Here is a 20,007-nt window from a genome sequence, read left to right on the forward strand (position 1 = left end):
TAATGGGTCTACGGCCTGGTTCACATGCAGCAGCCACAATGAAGTAACTTCCACTACAAGCAGTTTGCTGCTTTATGGATACACAGTATTGGAGTGAAACAGCAGTTTACCTCATGGGCATAAAAAAACTGCTTGTAGCTCAAGTTTATATGAAAACTGCAGTGACTGGCACAGGTCACAAGGGGTTTTGGCAGCACCTAGTCCACAAGGGGTTTGCTATGTATAAACTAAGCTTTAGCTCCCTACTTTACAATAAAACATGTGGACCACATGTGCCAACATTGAACCTCATCCTTCTCCTTTCTGTTCTCCTCAAAGCATGATACAGAATGCCTGCACATGTTTGGCCTCCTCTCTCCAACTTTTCTTCAAGTTCACTTGGGTTCACATCAGCGCTCCAAGCGCTTTACTGGAGGAAAGACTTAAGTGGAGGAAAAATACCTGCATGTCTGTTTTTTTTATTCCCACTAAAATCATATAAAACAACAGGCATCTAAGGGTGCTTTCACACTACGATTGTAGTGTACGGTTGCTGGATCCGGTTGGGAGGGGCGAAAACCGTCCGCTCCCGTATCCCAGACGGATCCGACCCGAACCCCATTCATTTCAATGAGCCGACCGGAGTCAAACGCCGACTCCGGTTGTCTTATTTTTCACCGAATACAGTCTTCTGACCGGACCTAGAACCATTGTATACCACAGTTTTAGGTCCGGTCAGAAAACTGTATACGGGGCAAAAATGAGACAACCGGAGTAAGCGTTTGACTCCGGTCGGCTCATTGAAATGAATGGGGTTCGGTCCGGATCCGGCTGGGATATGGGAGCGGACGGTTTTCGCCCCTCCCAACCGGATCCAGCAACCATACACTACAATCGCAGTGTGAAAGCACCTTAACATGAATGGGACCTGTCTGGATAAGTTCATGTCCGGTGTCACAAACTGTTCTTCTGATCAGAGAGAGGCCATGTAATTGGACATTTATTCCATATTCAATTTCTGTAGAGACTCAACTTGCAGAGCTTGTAAAAGCCCAGGTAAATGATGGGGGTCTCACACTATCATTGCATTTTGGCCAGGTAAATAAGACATCAGGTCGGAGTCTTAAAGGGGTAGTCCAGTGGAAAAGTTTTTTTAATCAACTGGTGCCAGAAAGTTAAACAGATTTGTAAATTACTTCTATTAAAAAATCTTAATCCTTCCAGTACTTATTAGCTGCAGAATAATACAGAGGACATTATTTTCTTTTTGGAACACAGAGCTCTCTGCTGACATCACGAGCACAGTGCTCTCTGCTGACATATCTGTCCATTTTAAGAACTGTCCAGAGTAGGAGAAAATCCCCATAGAAAACATATGCTGCTCTGGACAGTTCCTAAAATGGACAGAGATGTCAGCAGAGAGCACTGTGCTCGTGATGTCAGCAGAGAGCTCTGTGTTCCAAAAATAAAATAATTTCCTCTGTAGTATTCAGCAGCTAATGAGTACTGGAAGGATTAAGATTTTTTTAATAGAAGTAATTTACAAATCTGTTTAACTTTCTGGCACCAGTTGATTTAAAAAAAAAAAAAAAAGGTTTTCCACTGGAGTACCCCTTTAACCCCTTAAGGACTCGGGGTTTTTCAGTTTTTGCACTTTCGTTTTTTCCTCCTTACCTTTTAATAACCCTTTCAATTTTCCACCTAAAAATACATATTATGGCTTATTTTTTGCGTCGCCAATTCTACTTTGCAGTGAGTCATTTTACCCAAAAATGCACGGCGAAACGGAAAAAAAAATCATTGTGCGACAAAATCAAAGAAAAAACGCCATGTTGTAACTTTTGGGGGCTTCCATTTCTACACAGTGCATATTTCGGTAAAAATTACACCTTATTATTCTGTAGGTCCATACGGTTAAAATGATACCCTACTTATATAGGTTTGATTTTGTCGCACTTCTTGAAAAAATCATAACTACATGCAGGAAAATTTATACGTTTAAAAATGTCATCTTCTGACCCCTATAACTTTTATTTTTCCACGTACAGGGCGGTATGAGGACTCATTTTTTGCGCCGTGATCTGAAGTTTTTATCGATATGATTTTTGTTTTGATCGGACTTTTTGATCACTTTTTATTCATTTTTTAATGGTAGAAAAAGTGACCAAAAATGCGCTTTTTTTGACTTTGGAATTTTTTTGGCGCGTACGCCATTGACCGTGCGGTTTAATTAATGATATATTTTTATAGTTCGGACATTAACGCACGCGGCGATACCACATATATTTATTTATCTTTTTTTTTTACACTGTTATTTTTTTTATGGGAAAAGGGGGGTGATTCAAACTTATTAGGGAAGGGGTTAAATGACCTTTATTAACACTTTTTTTTACATTTTTTTTGCAGTGTTTTAGGTCCCATAGAGACCTATAACACTGCACACACTGATCTTTTACACAGAACACAGGCGTGTATTAACACGCCTGTTATCAGTGTTATCGGCGCTTAACTGCTCCTGCCTGGATCTCAGGCACGGAGCAGTCATTCGCCGATCGGACAGCAAGGAGGCAGGTAAGGGCCCTCCTGGTGTCCTGTAAGCTGTTCGGGACGCCGCGATTTCACCGCGGCGGTCCCGAACAGCCCGACTGAGCAGCCGGGTCACTTTCACTTTAGAAGCGGCGGTCAGCTTTGACCGCCACTTCTAAAGGGTTAATATCGCACATCGCCGCGATCGGCGATGTGTGGTATTAGCCGCGGGTCTCGGCCGTTGATGAGCGCCGGGACCGACGCAATATGATGCGATGAAGCGGCGCGATCCCGCTTCATATCACGGGAGCCGGCGCAGGATGTAAATATACGTCCTGCGTAGTTAAGGGGTTAAGAGGGAGGAGCCAAATTCAACAATGATTTTATAGTGAACTGTAATTTCTCTTGACGCACAATCATAACTTTTCTTAAAGGGGTACTCCAGAGCCCCAGCGTTCAGAACATTTTGGAGTGGGTGGCGGGGGGTTGTGACGTCACGGCCACACCCCTCGTGACATCACACCACCTCGATGCAAGTCTATGCGAGGGGGCATGACAGAAGCCTCAGATTTGCATTGAGGGGGCGTGGTAGGAAGGCACTAGGGGCGTGGCCATGCTGTAATGACCCCTAAACGAACGCTCAGTGCTGTACAGAGATCGTGGGGGTCCCAGCTGCAGACAGACATCTTATCCCCTATCCTTTCAATAGGGGATAAGATGTCTAGGGGCAGAGTACCCCTTTAAACAAATGTTTTACAACTGGTTGAGAAATATTATAAATAATGCGAAAACAGATGTTCCAGCTATTGGCCATGGTCAGACACATTCGACTATAAAATGTATCAGCTTTAAAAAGCAAAGCAAGTACTTTTGTAGGTGAAGATAGCACCGCCTGCCCTTTTTAACCTTCACTTACCATTTCTTCATCTTCAGCAAGGACCAAATCGTAATCGCTCAGTGCCACACAGAAAATGATTGCAGTAACACCCTCAAAGCAATGAATCCACTTTTTTCTTTCTGATCTTTGGCCGCCAACATCAAACATCCTGAAACGAATGCAAGTAGAAATGATTAGCACAGACACTGCTAAATGTAGGCTGAACCGGAGCTTTAAAGTCCTTAAAAAATCTAAAATGTTTTCTATCGATGTTTATCATAAACACATAACTATTTCAAAACATCTATGCTATGTGTTCTTCACATGCTATCAGATAATTTCACACTACAGGCTAGACCTTTGAAGTGGACATGTCAATGTCTGACCTTAAAGCCAGTCACTGTCACCTTGGTTATTTGCATTCTAAGGCTTTGTTCACATAAGCTTTCTGTCCTACATACATCAGGAGTATTTCCTGACCAATATCTTTGGTGGATAACTAACATATGCTACTGCTTAATAAGCATAAAATGGCATATGTTATCCACTGTAAGAATAAAAAAGATATACTGCACAGTACATTTTTAAGCCTCTTACAGACTTCTTGTCTCCCAATGGAGAAAGGCAGCCTAGTGTAGGTTAACACCACACATTTATAAACATTAAGGCCGACATTGTTTTTAGACTGTTTTTGTGTCTAGAAAAGGCGCAAAAAAGGTGCACGCAGGGTTTATTTGTGCCTTTGAGTTGCAATCTACTGATTTTGGCAATACACATGACATGGAAGGGTTTTATGAACTGTGTCTTTTTTTAAAAGGCACAAAAAAGGCGCATAGCCACTGAAAAGTCTCTAAAACTACACCAGCCCAGACTTCTGAGAAATTTCAGGAAATGTGACCTGCACAAAATTTATCGAATGCTCTGTGACCATTTAATAAAGTTGGTGCTCCTACACATTACCAGCACACAAAAAAAGGCTTCACTTACACCTACAATGATAAATGTCAGCCTATAAATAGAAAGCAAAGCAGATGTTGCCTGCTGCATATTAAGCACTGTTCCCATTATCAGGGTTCATTCAGGACAGATCCTCTTATTACAGGCCATTTTATGTACTGATAACATGTCCACTTCAAAAGGGAGTCATTTGATTAAATGTGGAGACTAAGGATCAATGCGGAAACTAAGGCTAAAATTAACATCCTAAAAAGCCGGAAATAAAACCAGTAAAACAAAAAACATACTTCCAGAATGGAGATTAGTCTAGGAAAGAAACAAAAACAAAATTGTATGTAAAACAACCAATAAAAAGCAGTAACGTTTGTAAAATATACAAAGTAACATACACCATGACATCCATACACATTAGCTGGAGGATATGCTGAAATGGTATGGCAAAGCTTCACAATTGTGTACTACTACATTGTAGTGGATGTGCTGATTTTAGCCATGGATTTCATCTCAAAGGGGAAGATTGACCCAAACCTGTGTAGGGAAAGAGTGGTGCAGCTGCCTATAGCAACCAGATTGCTTCTTTTTCACAGGCCCTTTTTAAAAATAAAAGTGGAAATCTGATTGGTTGCTTTGGGCAACTGCCCCACTGTTCCTCTACACAGGTTTTAATATATCTTTCCCAATGTATGAAATACACAGAAAAAATTAAAATCTTGTCAGCGGATGTCATGGAGTAGTAAATCCTCAGCATGCCATTGAAGTAACTAAGGTTTAAATTCGGCTCATGCAGGTGATAAAAATAATAATAAAAAAATAAAAACACATCTACTTACCTTCCTCGCTTTCCCACTACTTCCATTCTGCCGAAGCCACGGTCCTGCTGCGCAGCCTTCTGGGATTAGCACATAGAATTGCCTGCCCAGCCAATCAATGACTGCAGGTATCCTGCCTCAGCCACCAATTGGTTGAGCAGGCAATCCTATTTGCTAACCTCTGCAGGATCAGGCCTCCATCAGGGAAACGAGGAAGATAAGTAAAGGAGGGTTTTCTATTTACCATCTGTCTGAGCAGAGTTAAACATTAAAGGGGTACTCCACTTGAAAACATTTTTTTTTTTTTTTTTTTTAACAACTGGTGTTAGAAAGTTAAACAGATTTGTAAATTACTTCTATTAAAAAATCTTAATCCTTCCAGTATTTATCACATGCTGTATGAACCACAGGAAGTTATTTTCTTTTTCAATTTCCTTTCTGTCTGACCACAGTGCTCTCTGCTGACACCTCTGTCCATTTTAGGAGCTGTCCAGAGTAGGATCAAATCCCCATAGAAAACCTCTCCTGCTCTGGACAGTTCCTGACATGGACACAGCTGTCAGCAGAGAGCACTGTGGTCAGACAGTAAAGAAATTCAAAAAGAAAACTTCCTGTGGATCATAACAGCAGCTGGTATCTACTGGAAGGATTAAGATTTTTTAATAGAAGTGATTTACACATGTGTTTAACTTTCTAGCAACCGTTTAAAAAAAAAAAAAAAAAAAAGGGGTTTTCCAGTGGAGTACCCCTTTAAAGGTGCTATCCAGAATGTCCCTTTAAAATTAATCTGGATATTTTTTTTCTGCATGAGCAGTGTGTTTAAGTAAACATCTTGGTGAAAACTATTTTACATTTATGGCAGACAGAGGAGGGCCTGCATTAAGCAGGTTTATGTTAGTATATGCTGCTTATTAGCCACTTAGATGCCACAGTTAACAGCAATCATACTGATTTTTAAAGGGTTACTTGGGTGGAATTATTTATTTTTTTAAATGAACTGGTGCCAGACAGTTGAACAGATTTGTAAATTACTTCTATTTAAAAATTCTTAATCCTTTCAGTACTTATTAGCAGCTGTATGCTACAGAGGAAGTCCTTTTATTTTTGAATTTCTTTTTTGCCTTGTCCACACTGCTCTCTGCTGACACTTCTGTCCGTGTCAGGAACTGTCCACAGCAGCATAGGTTTGCTATGGGGATTTTCCCCTGCTCTGGACAGTTCCTGATACAAGCACCAGGTGTCAGCAGAGAGCACTGTGGACAAGACAAAAAAGAAATTCCAAAAGAAAAGAATTTCCTCTGTAGTATATAGCAACTAATAAGTACTGGAAGGGTACATTTTTTATAGAAGTAATTTACAAATATGTTTAACTTTCTGGCAAAAGATGATTTAAAAAAAATGTTTTCCACCGGAGTACCCCTTTAATACCCATCCAGAAGGAAAACAACTATAAGGCAATGGGATGGATATATATCCACATACATACATATATCCATACACACACTACAGAGGATATTTAAAGGGGAATTCCAGGAAAAAACTTTTTTTTATATATATATCAACTGGCTCCAGAAAGTTAAACAGATTTGTAAATTACTTCTATTAAAAAATCTTAATCCTTTCAGTACTTATGAGCTTCTGAAGTTAAGGTTGTTCTTTTCTGTCTAAGTGCTCTCTGATGACACCTGTCTCGAGAACCGCCCAGTTTAGAAGCAAATTCCCATAGCAAACCTCTTCTAAACTGGGCGGTTCCCGAGACACGTGTCATCAGAGAGCACTTAGACAGAAAAGAACAACCTTAACTTCAGAAGCTCATAAGTACTGAAAGGATTAAGATTTTTTAATAGAAGTAATTTACAAATCTGTTTAACTTTTTGGAGCCAGTTGATATATATAAAAAAAAAGTTTTTCCTGGAATACCCCTTTAACCTCATAAGAGAATACCATACATCCTGGAATATTCTCTAGAGAGTCAGCTACATACAGAGTAATATGCATTTGGACTAATCAAAATATATTTTTAGTAAGCAATTTCACTTGGGCATTTCTGGCTTTAATCCTCTTCACAGATCACAGCTTGCTGTATTTCTTAATGCAGATTTTACTTCCCTGTCTCAAAAATGCTGTCTGCCTTAGAGTTTGGCTGTTCTGTGATGACACTTCTTTCACATCCAGTCACGTCTTAAAAGCTCAGCAGTGCATGTTTATGATGGTAATGACACCAATGATAATGTGGTGCACGTACAGTTACATGAGCCACAAACGTTCATTACTGCACAAACTGATTCATTTACAAGTAGGCTTACTATGTTCTGGTGAATGGAGATATTATACAGTGGTCCCTCAAGTTACAATATTAATTGGTTCCAGGACGACCATTGTATGTTGAGACCAGAACTCTATGGAAACCTGATAATTGGTTCTGAAGCCACCAAAATGTCATCCAAAAATAGGAAAAAGAGAGGATTAAAGAAAAATAAGTAGATGACTAATAGATAGAGATGAGCGAACTTACAGTAAATTCGATTCGTCACGAACTTCTCGGCTCGGCAGTTGATGACTTTTCCTGCATAAATTAGTTCAGCTTTCAGGTGCTCCGGTGGGCTGGAAAAGGTGGATACAGTCCTAGGAGACTCTTTCCTAGGAATGTATCCACCTTTTCCAGCCCACCGGAGCACCTGAAGGCTGAACTAGTTTACGCAGGAAAAGTCATCAACTGCCGAGCCGAGAAGTTCGTGACGAATCGAATTTACTGTAAGTTCGCTCACCTCTACTAATAGAGATAAAGCAAGTCCTTACATATAAAAGTAAGAAAGATCTGCTGGGAGCTGTAAATCACTGTCTAGGTCAGTGTTTCCCAGCCAGGGTGCCTCCAGCTGTTGCAAAACTACAACTCCCAGCATGCCCGAACAGCAAACGGCTGTCCGGGCATGCTGGGAGTTGTAGTTTTGCAACAGCTGGAGGCACCCTGGTTGGGAAACAATGGTTTATGTAGAGGACAGGAGCTTCTTCAGGGTCCTATACAGTACACACAGTGTCTCAAATGGAGCTGCCCTAATTTGGTGTCCAAAGGAGCAGCTAACCCTGGCACATGTAAGGAGTAGTACAGAACTTGTAGTTCCTCCCTGTACTGTAGGGGGCGCTATCAGACAGCCAGTCAGTGCATGCACTTCAATAATACAGGTGAATTACCAGTAAAATACCCATTCTGATTGGTCAGTTCCTCCGGTTGTGATGTTTCACAGATCTGGACTGTCTGTACATTGTATGTTGAGTCTGGTTTCAAGTTACAATGGTCCAGAAAAGACTATTGTATGTTGAGGACATTGTAAGTTGAGGGATCACTGTATTCTTTGCAGACTGAAATATCTATTCTCTACAGCGCATTCACAGCAGTCCATCCAGTCTGTGTCAGGGCAGTCAGTAGAAGATGTCTTGCGGATTGCCCCAATTCACTTCAAGCAAGCGGATCTGTAATACCAGACACAGCTCATGGACAGGTGTGGCACAACAATATCTGTATTAGGTGGCATGTGATTTGAATCCAGGGTATATTTAACCCCTTAAGGATCAGGCCATTTTACACCTTAGGACCAGAGCGTTTTTTGCACATCTGACCACTGTCACTTTAAACATTAATAACTCTGGAATGCTTTTAGTTATCAATCTGATTCCGAGATTGTTTTTTCGTGACATATTCTACTTTAACATAGTGGTAAAATTTTGTGGTAACTTGCATCCTTTCTTGGTTAAAAATCCCAAAATTTGATGAAAAATTTGAAAATTTTGCATTTTTCTAACTTTGAAGCTCTCTGCTTGTAAGGAAAATGGATATTCAAAATATTTTTTTTATTTTATTCACATTTCCAATATGTCTACTTTATGTTTGCATCATAAAATTGACGTGTTTTTACTTTTGGAAGACACCAGAGGGCTTCAAAGTTCAGCAGCAATTTTCCAATTTTTCACAAAATTTTGAACCTTGCTTTTTTTTCAGAGACCAGTTCAGGTTTGAAGTGGATTTGAAGGGTCTTCCCATTAGAAATACCCCACAAATGACCCCATTATAAAAACTACACCCCCCAAAGTATTCAAAATGACAATCAGTAAGTGTTTTAACCCTTTAGGTGTTTCACAGGAATAGCAGCAAAGTGAAGGAGAAAATTCACAATCTTTATTTTTTACACTCGCATGTTCTTGTAAACCCAATTTTTGAATTTTTACAAGGGGTAAAAGGAGAAATGGATACTTATATTTGTAGCCCAATTTCTCTCGAGTAAGGACATACCTCATATGTCTATGTAAAGTGTTCGGCGGGCGCAGTAGAGGGCTCAGAAGTGAAGGAGCGACAAGGGGATTTTGGAGAGTACGTTTTTCAGAAATGGTTTTTGGGGGGCATGTTGCATTTAGGAAGCCCCTATGGTGCCAGAACAGCAAAAATAACCCACATGGCATACCATTTTGGAAACTAGACCCCTTGGGGAACGTAACAAGGAATAAAGTGAGCCTTAATACCCCACAGGTGTTTCACAACTTTTGCATATGTAAAAAAAATTTTTTTTTTTTCCACTAAAATGTGTGTTTCCCCCCAAATTTCAAATTTTTTCAAGGGTTAATAGCAGAAAATACCCTCCAAAATTTGTAACCCCATCTCTTCTGAGTATGGAGGTACCCCATAAGTTGGCATGAAGTGCATTACGGGCGAACTACAATGCTCCGAAGAGAAGGAGTGATATTTGACTTTTTGAGAGCAAATTTTGCTCGGGGGGCATGTCGCATTTAGGAAGCCCCTATGGTGCCAGAACAGCAAAAATAACCCACATGGCATACCATTTTGGAAACTAGACCCCTTGAGGAACGTAACAAGGAATAAAGTGAGCCTTAATACCCCACACAGGTTTCACGACTTTTGCATATGTAAAAAAATATATATTTTTTTTTCACTAAAATGTGTGTTTCCCCCCCAAATTTCACATTTTTGCAAGGGTTAATAGCAGAAAATACCCCCCAAAATTTGTAACCCCATCTCTTCTGAGTATGGAGGTACCCCATAAGTTGACCTGAAGTGCACTACGTGCGAACTACAATGCTCAGAAGAGGAGGCGCACCATTGAGCTTTTGGAAAGAGAATTCGTTTGGAATGGTAGTCAGGGGCCATGTGCATTTACAAAGCCCCCCCGTGGTGCCAGAACAGTGGACCCCCCCCCACATGTGACCCCATTTTGGAAACTACACCCCTCACAGAATTTAATAAGTGGTGCAGTGAGCATTTACACCCCACTGGCGTTTGACAGATCTTTGGGACAGTGGGCTGTGCAAATGGAAAATTACATTTTTCATTTTCACGGATCACTGTTCCAAAAATCTGTCAGACACCTGTGGGGCGTAAATGCTCACTGCGCCCCTTATTACATTACATGAGGGGTGTAGTTTCCAAAATGGGGTCACATATGGGGGGGGGGGTCCATTGTTCTGGTACCATGGGGGCTTTGTAAACACAAGTGGCCTTCAATTCCGGACAAATTTTCTCTTCAAAATCCCAATGGCGCTCCTTCTCTTCTGAGCATTGTAGTGCACCCATAGAGCACTTTACATTCATATATGGGGTATGTTCATACTCAGAAGACACGGGGTTACAAATTTTGGGGGGCTTTTTTTTATTTTCCCTTGTGAAAAAGAAAAATTTAGGGTGACACCAGCATTTTAGTGAAAATTTTTTTTTTTTTTTTCACTTTCCCATCCAACTTTAATGAAAATTTGTCAAACACCTGTGGGGTGTTCAGGCTCACTATACCCCTTGTTACGTTCCGTGAGGGGTGTCGTTTCCAAAATGGGGTCACATGTCTGTATTTATTGTTTTGTGTTTATGTCAGAACCACTGTAAAATCAGCCACCCCTGTGCAAATCACCAATTTAGGCCTCAAATGTACATGGTGTGCTCTCACTCCTGAGCCTTGTTGTGCGTCCGCGGAGCATTTTACGGCCACATATGGGGTATCTCCGTACTCAGGAGAAATTGCGTTACAAATTTTGGGTGTCTTTTTCCTTTTACCTCTTTTGAAAATAAAAAGTAAAGGACAACACCAGCATGTTAGTGTAAAAAAAAATTTTTTTTTACACTAACAGGCTGGTGTAGACCCCAACTTTTCTTTTTCATAAAGGGGTAAAAGGAAAAAAAGCCCCCAAAATTAGTAACGCAATTTCTCCCGAGTTCGGAGATACCCCATATGTGGCACTAAACTGTTTCCTTGAAATACGACAGGGCTCCGAAGTGAGAGAGCGCCATGCGCATTTGAGGACTAAATTAGGGATTGCACAGGGGTGGACATAGGGGTATTCTACGCCAGTGATTCCCAAACAGGGTGCCTCCAGCTGTTGCTAAACTCCCAGCATGCCTGGACAGTCAGTGGCTGTCCGTAAATGCTGGGAGTTGTTGTTTTGCAACAGCTGGAGGCTCTGTTTTTGAAACACTGCCGTACAATACGTTTTTTATTTTTTATTAGGGGGACAGTGTAAAGGGGGTGTATATGTTGTGTTTTACTCTTTATTATGTGTTCGTGTAGTGTAGTGTTTTTAGGGTACATTCACACTGGCGGGTTTACAGTGAATTTACCGCTAGGAGTTTGCGCTGCGGTGAAAAATTTGCCACAGCCCAAACTTGAAGCAGAAAACTTACTGTAAACCCGCCAGTGTGAATGTACCCTGTACGTTCACATGGGGGGGGGGCAAACCTCCAGCTGTTTCAAAACTACAACTCCTAGCATGTACTGACAGACCGTGCATGCTGGGAGTTGTACTTTTGCAACAGCTGGAGGCACACTGGTTGGAAAACCTTCAGTTAGGTTCTGTTACCTAACTCAGTATTTTCCAACCAGTGTGCCTCCAGCTGTTGCAAAACTTCAACTCCCAGCATGTACTGATCGCCGAAAGGCATGCTGGGAGATGTAGTTATGCAACAGCTGGAGGGATCGCAACTACTACTCCCAGCATGCAGAGACAGCTGTTTGCTGTTTAGGCTTGCTGGGAGTTGCAGTTTTGCAACATCTGTAGAGCTATAGTTTAGAGACCACTGCACAGTGATCTCCAAACTGTGGACCTCCAGATGTTGCAAAACTACAACTCCCAGCATGCCCAGACAGCAAACTGCTGTCTGGGCATGCTGGGAGTTGTAGTTTTGCAAGATCTGGAGGTGCACAGTATAGAGATCACTTTGCAGTGGTCTCAAACTGTAGACCTCCAGCTGTTGCAAAACTGCAACTCCCAGCAAGCCTAAACAGCTCTCTGGGCATGCTGGGAGTTGTAGTTTTGCAACATCTGGAGGGTTACAGTTTGGAGACCACTATAGTGGTCTCAGACTGTAGCCCTCCAGATGTTGCTAAGTAACTCACCGGCTTCCGTTGGATCCAGGGAGCTGCGTTGCGGTCCTCTTCTTCCGCCGATCGTCGCCCGCTGCCGCCGCTGATCGTCGCCGCTGCAGTCGCCGATGGGTAAGTGGATCTTCGGCGCCGGTCCCTGTCGGTTTCCCCGTCCTGCCCCGCCTATTGTGGGAGGGCAGGACGGGGAAACCGAAAGTAAACCCCTTCGCCCCCGATCTGCTATTGGTGGTCGCGTCTAGACCACCAATAGAGATAGGAGGGGTGGCAACTCTGCCACCTCACTCCTATCGCTACAGGGGGATCGTGGGTGTCTAGGACACCCGCGATCCCCCTTCTATTCCGGGTCACCGGGTCACCATAGACCCGCATGACCCGGAATCGGCGCAAATCGCAAGTGTGAATTCACTTGCGATTTGCGCCGATCGCCGACATGGGGGGGGTCTAATGACCCCCCTGGGCATTTGCGCGGGGTGCCTGCTGATAGATATCAGCAGTCACCCCGGCGCGATCCCCGCCCGGCGCGCGGCGGGGACCGAAATTCCCACGGGCGTACAGGTACGCCCTTGGTCCTTAAGTACCAGGGAGCAAAGGCGTACCTGTACGCCCTTGGTCCTTAAGGGGTTAAAGGTTCCTTTTGTACAAGCTGTGAGCCATCAATAAAGCTACAGAATACACTCAATAGAGACAGCTCATCTGGATCTTACTGGAAATGAGATACAACAGTTTGCAAACAAATGACTAAGAAGGACATAAAATGTGCTGAGAGCAGAGGTGGCTTTTTTTTATATATGTACTTGTACTTTGGACAAATTGTCCATAATAAAGCTAACATTTAACAAAAGCCAAACAAGGCAGCATTGTTTACTTTAAGAATGTACAGAATGTTATGGGATTTTCTAGCAAAATGTAAACCTTAAAGGGGTTCTCCAGTGAAAACCTTTTTTCTTTTAAATGAACTGGTGGCAGAAAGTTAAACATATTTGTAAATTACTTCTATTAAAAAATCTTAATCCTTCCTGTACTTATTAGCTGCTGAATACTACAGAGGAAATTCTTTTCTTTTTGGAATACTCTCTGATGACATCACGAGCACAGTTCTCTCTGCTGCTGTTATTATAATAATAATAATGCTTTATTTATTGCTGTCCTTAGTGGGATTTGAACCCAAGTCCCCGCACTGCAAGGCAGCAGTGCTAACCACTGAGCCACCATGCTGCCCTTAGCATACATCTGCTATGCACGGTTGCTAAAATGGACAGAGATGTCAGTAGAGAGCACTGTGCTCGTGATGTCATCAGTGTTCCAAAAAGAAAGGAATTTCCTCTGTAGCATTCAGCAGCTAATTAGTACTGGAAGGATTAAGATTTTTTAATAGAAGTAATTTACAAATATGTTTAACTTTCTGCCACCAGTTGATTTAAAAGAAAAAAGGTTTTCACCGGAGTACCCCTTTAAAGGGTACCCGTCAGATCCAACAAAAAAATATTTTTAATATATCACTCAGTACCTTTTTCCTCTAGCTGTGAGCCCTGCCCGAACAGCTGTCAATCAAGTAAGTGTGTCCATGACATAGGTGATGATGCATGGACACAGCAGGACTAGTATGTGTCCGAGCAGACAGGGGGGGCAGTTGTTTGACTGGCTTTTCAGTATGAAATACTGAATTTTCGAATGAAAGCAATTGCAAAATATATTGGTTTTGCATGCTTTACAACATATCAAAAGTTTTTGTATTTGACAATGCCCATTTAAAGTAAATTGGTTTAAGGGCAGAATAATATGGACAGAGTTCCCCTCCACTACCAATCCAAACCGCACAAACATATACCGTGCTTTACTGCTAAGAGTGTCAAATAAAGAATACAGTTGATGGAGTGACAGGGGGTAGAGAGGCGAGCACAACCACATGAATGCAGTCTACTCATTATCTTCAGGCTCCAGTATTCTTTGTTCAACTCAAAAGGCCAAACAGCACAGTATTTTTGTGCCATTTAGACCAATAGCAGAGTAGCTATGTCCCTACTTCCTGCAGTGTATCATCATGACTGTTTTATCTTCACTACACTAGGGGAGGGGGGCTGAAATATAATGGCACAGGGGCATCAGAGGGGGATATAAAATGTCACAGGGGAATGATATGGCACAGGAGAGGATCAAGGGGGGAAAGATATGGCACTGGGCGTGAAAAGTGGGGGAGACGAACTGGCACAGGATGGTAGCAGCCACATTTTTAATGCTGATACTGGTACTACATTGTGCATTGTCGACACGCAAAGCGATGTATGCAATTGGAAGTATAGCAAGGAGTGCGTCACCAAACTATGCAAGGGCATTATAATTTTGGAAAGCTATGACTTAGGGGGTATCATTTTTTAAATGGGAGCCCTACCTGCCTAACTGATGGGGGTCATATCTATCTGGGGGCCAGTCTACCTACTGGGGGAGCTCTACCTAATGGGAATCATTCTATCTGGGGCTCTATCTGGGAGCCCTAACTTTTTACCAACTGGGGCCATATCCAGGGGCCATATCCACCTAATGGGGTGACATACTGGTCTGCCTATTAAGTTTCTACTAATTAAGACCTTATTTACAGACTATTTTGTTTGAAATTATTTTATGTACCAGGACAAGTGAATCGTCATGAGGGACAAGTAGATTGTGTTCCGTTCTAGTTCCTTGGATAAGTAGTTTACTTTTTACATTTCCACACCCCTGTACTGTGTCAGTGAGTAATGCAAAGTGCTAGTAGCTTGAACACAGAGGTGGAGATTTATCAAAACATGTGTAGAGGAATAGTTGTGCAGTTGCCCATAGCAACTAGATCACTTCTTTCAAGGCCTTTTTTTTAAAGCAAATTAAGCAATCTGATTGGTTGCTATGGGCAACTGCACCACTCTTTAACCCAGCTTTTGATAAATCTCCTCCAGAGTGTATGGTATGAAGTGTGAATCACAGAGCAAGAGCTGAAAGCAAGAAAAAGAGGAGGCTCTGTTCTGAGCTGAAAATGGCAGATGAGGAAACCCCTTTTATAATGGTCACAAGTGATGAAAAGTCAGGCGAATGCCAATATTTCTGGAATAGTGCAAATACTGTCCAGATATCTAAATAATGGTTTCAGGTTTGAAGGCAGCCATACATATTAGACAGAAGTAGGCTGATTGTTAAACAACTGTTGAAGAAACTAGTGAACGATCATTCTGTAGACACATTTTAGTCCACATTGGCTGTTACTGTCCAGACTGGACCATATGTATTCAATGACACCAGGTGAAAATAGAATGATCTTTTAATCTGTAACATTCTTCCACGGAATAATCATTCATGTAATGGCCCATTGAAACATATACAGGTAAGTACTAGCAACTTCTGTGGAAAAAAAAATGTAAACATGTGACTTCTTTCCAGAAAAAGGTCTGTCAATGGTCGGGTAAAGCACTTGTTTGATGTTAAAGGGGTACTCTGGCGCCAAGACATCTAATCTAAGATAATCCTTTGGATAGGAGATAAGATGCCTGATCGCGGGGGTCCCGCCACTGGGGACCCCCGTGATCTTCCATGCCGCACCCAGTTAGAATCAGCCCCCGGAGCGTACTCGCTGCAGGGGCTGATTCTAAGGGGGTGCGGCGTGGAAGATCACGGCGGAACCCCCGCGATCAGGCATCTTATCCCCTATCCTTTGGATAGGGGATAAGATGTATTAGCGCCAGAGTACCCCTTTAAGTTTTACCTGAAACTATTTGGTTGAAAATTGACCATTCTGAACAACTTAAATGTGTATGACCATCTTATTTTACCACCTTTTATCAAGAGCCACATAGTCTTGTGGGTTGAATTGCATTATGTGCATTACAGTTTTACAACTGGATAGCTGTGAACTTTCAAAAAAATTTTTTCTTTTTTAATAGAATACACATTAGCTGCAAAATGATAGTAACGTACTTGAAATGAAGGTCTTTAAAGGTAAAATGTGTTTCCACTATGCCAGTAGTCTTCACTCTGGTCCTGAGCACATCCTGCTGAGTAGGAATGTAACTGTTCTGAGCTATCCTGTCCAAGTCGTTGAGGTAACTGTAAGCAAAAAAAAATAAAATCATCTGGTGGACATGGTGGATTGGGTAAGACAACCTTTACAGCTTGTATGCCAATGTAAAAGGGGTAGTTTTGCAAAAAAAAATAAAAAAAGATAAAAATAAATTACCTATCTTTTCTCTGATGCCGACACACTGCTCCACATACAGATATGGGATAAATTCTAAAGTAGTGGAGTACCCTTTTGTTTTATGGGACAGCTTATGGGTGCCAGCAGCAACTCATGTAGACCATTGGAAAGTGAACTCCTCTGTTCTCTAACAGCAATAGTCACATGGGGCAAGCTCTCATGTCCTATCAACGTGAGAGTGAACACATTTGCATATTCATTACCATGGGGAGGTAAACATTGAGAAGGCAGGGTAGAGCGGAGAGCCAGCTCCCTGGCTCCACTGCGCACAGCTGTGTAACAGAAATAGGAGAATGAAGGCACACAAATTAAAGTAAGTGACCACTCTTTGTAATGCTGTTCACCCGCACTACAAGTATATTGGGTTAAGTGCGGTGAGCAGTCTGTCATTATCCCTTTAATGTGGATTGCAGCTCTGATAAGCTCTTCCTTAATGATCATATAAATTGGTCGCTAAGACCCAAAACCTGATCCAGATATAGATCTTGTCTCGAGTTCCAAAATGGAGGTCTAACCTTAGGTAAAAAAAATCCAAGATCTCAGATTTATGGTCAACCCTAGAATTTTTGATGTTAAGATTTGAATGAGGTATTTCCGCTAACACATCAAAAACACTTTGTTTGGCATTAAACATCTTAATTGCGAATCTTACAGATAATGACATCCACCCAAGACTGCTGAAAGCCACAGTAGCTTCCAGACCCATATTTCTTAAATATGCTTCAAATGGGATATTTCGACATCTCTCAGATTCCAACTTATCCATACAAAATAAGGGTTTTCAAACTGGCTTGTACACTGGCCTTCGCATTAGCTACAAGGTCCATCACACTCACATTAACACCTTGGGGACACAGGGCGTACGCCCCGGTTCTCAAATCCTTAAGGACTCAGGTTTACGCAGAGTTTAAACCGTTCTCACGACCGGAGAACGCTTTAAACCCCGGGGGTCCCGACTATCAGCAGCCAGGACCCAGGGTTAATGCCGATGCCCGACATTAATCCTTACAGCGTCTAAAACTAAACGAAAAGTATCCTGGCAGCTCAGCGGAGCTGATCAGGACTATCACAACATAATCGATCAGCTTACTGGACGACAGGAGGATCCTCATCAGCCTCATCGTCATCAGAAGATTGCATGTTATAGGGATTTAACAAAAAAAGAAAAAAAAAAACTTAAAAAAAAAGTTAAATTAACCCCTTCCCTATGAAAAGTTTATTTTTTAAATAAAAAATAATCATATGTGGTACTGCCGGGTGCGTAAACATCCACACTATTAAAATATAAGGTTAGCTAAATCGCACGGTTGATGGTGTACTCGTAAAAAGATACCAAAGTCCAATATTGTGCATTTTTGGTCACTTTATATAATATAAATATTAATAAAAAGCAATCAAAATGCCCCATCAAAACAAAAAGTGGTACAGATAAAACCTACAGACCATGGTGCAAAAAATTAGCCCTCATACCACCCTGTATACGAAAAAATAAATTGGTTCTAGGGGTCAAAAGATGCCAATTTTAAAAACATACAAATTTTGGTGCATGTATTTAGGATTTTTTTATGTAGTTAAATAAAATAAGAACTATATAAATTGGGTATCCTTATAACCATATGGACCTACAGAAGATAAGGTGTCCTTTTTACCAAACCGTGCACTGCGTAGAAACTGAAGCCCCAAAAAGTTGCAAAATGGCGTTTTTCTTCATCCTACAGAAAAAAAATTCTTTGTGTTTCGACGCAGATTAGGTTATAAAATAAGCAATTACCAAGTACAATTGGTGATGCAAAAAAACAGCCCTTATATGGGACTGATTTTTAGAAGGGGAGGAGGCAAAAACATAAGTGCAAAAACTTTGAGTCCTTAAAAGGGGTACTCCGGTGGAAATTTTTTTTTTTTTTAATCAACTGGTGCCAGAAAGTTAAACAGATTTGTAAATTACTTCTATTAAAAAATATTAATCCTTCCAGTACTTTTTAGGGGCTGTATATTACAGGGGAAATCTTTATCATTTTGGATTTCTCTTATGTCACGACCACAGTGCTCTCTGCTGACCTGTGCTGTCCATTTTAGGAACTGTCCAGAGGAGCATATGTTTGCTATGGGGATTTTCTCCTGCTCTGGACAGTTCCTAAAATGAACAGCAGAGTTCAGCAGAGAACACCGTGGTCAGGACATCAGAGAAATAAAAAAAGATAAACCTCTCCTCTGCAGTATATAGCCCCTAAAAAGTACTGAAAGGATGAAGATTTTTTTTTAATAAAAGTATACTTACAAATCTGTTTAACTTTCTGGCACCAGTTGATAAAAAAAAAAAATAATAAGTTTTCCATGGTAGTACCCCTTAAGACATACTAAGGTGGGGACAAAAAAAGGTTTTCAAATCAACTGGTGCCAGAAAGTTAAAACAGATTTGTACTTCTATTTACAATTCTTAAAAGGAGTTACTTCCTGTTAGCCCGGCACGTCACACGGAGCTTCAGCCTATCACCGGCCGCAGCGTTGTCCCGCCTCGGCCAGTGATAGGCTGAAGCTCAGTGTGACGTGCCGGGCTAACAGGAAGCAAGAAGAATACAGCCCGGGGACCGAACACCTGTAACGGAGCTCCGGGGGCTCGTTGGCAGGTAAGATAAAGTGTGTTTTCTTTTATTTTGCAGCCCGGACGGGATAAAATGAAAAAAAGTGTGCACCGGAGTACTCCTTTAAGCCTTTCAGCGCTTATCAGCCACTGTATACATTTTCTGTAGTATACAACAGTTGATAAGTACTGGAAGGATTGAAAATTGGAAAAAAGTAAATTTACAAGTCTGTTTAACTTTATGGTACCAGTTAATTTGAAAGCAATTGTTTTCCACTGGAGAACCCCTTTAATTCATATTAATAAGCCATTGCTCTCTTCTACCCCTAGAGGTTTTCACATAATCCTAAAAGGGAAGACGAAGACTGCAGATAGACAATAATCTAGTGGTTTGATCTAGTAGAAGATCAGGAGGATCAATCTTTATGTTTGGTGGAAACGTTAAAAAGGTAAAATTAGATTAGCAATATTGGGGGAGATTTTTTAAAACGTATCCAGAGGAAAAGTTGCCCAGATGCCCATAGCAACCAATCAGATCACTTTCCTTTTTAACAAGGCCTGTGAAAAATGAAAGAAGCGATCTGATTGGTTGCTATGGGCAACTCAGCAAATTTTTCTCTGGATACGTTTTGAAAAACCTCCCCAATGTTCCTCATCACGTCCCAGGACGTGTGCAGAAA

The 20,007-nt window shown here is 41.4% G+C and overlaps 1 protein-coding gene across 2 annotated transcripts in view; it reads right to left on the minus strand.

Annotated features, from left to right (window-relative positions):
• Window positions 1-20,007, minus strand: part of GNAI1 (G protein subunit alpha i1) — a 68,203-nt gene that overhangs the window by 10,553 nt on the left and 37,643 nt on the right. For both annotated transcript variants that reach the window (XM_056573424.1, XM_056573425.1), the window contains exons 5-6: window positions 16,467-16,595; window positions 3,422-3,551 (exon numbers count right to left, since the gene is read on the minus strand). In XM_056573424.1, coding sequence (XP_056429399.1) covers window positions 3,422-3,551; window positions 16,467-16,595 — 259 coding nt within the window. The remainder of the gene's footprint in view (window positions 1-3,421; window positions 3,552-16,466; window positions 16,596-20,007) is intronic.

The sequence above is a fragment of the Hyla sarda genome, chromosome 4, assembly GCF_029499605.1.
Source record: "Hyla sarda isolate aHylSar1 chromosome 4, aHylSar1.hap1, whole genome shotgun sequence".
In the NCBI taxonomy this organism is placed as follows: Eukaryota; Metazoa; Chordata; class Amphibia; order Anura; family Hylidae; genus Hyla; species Hyla sarda.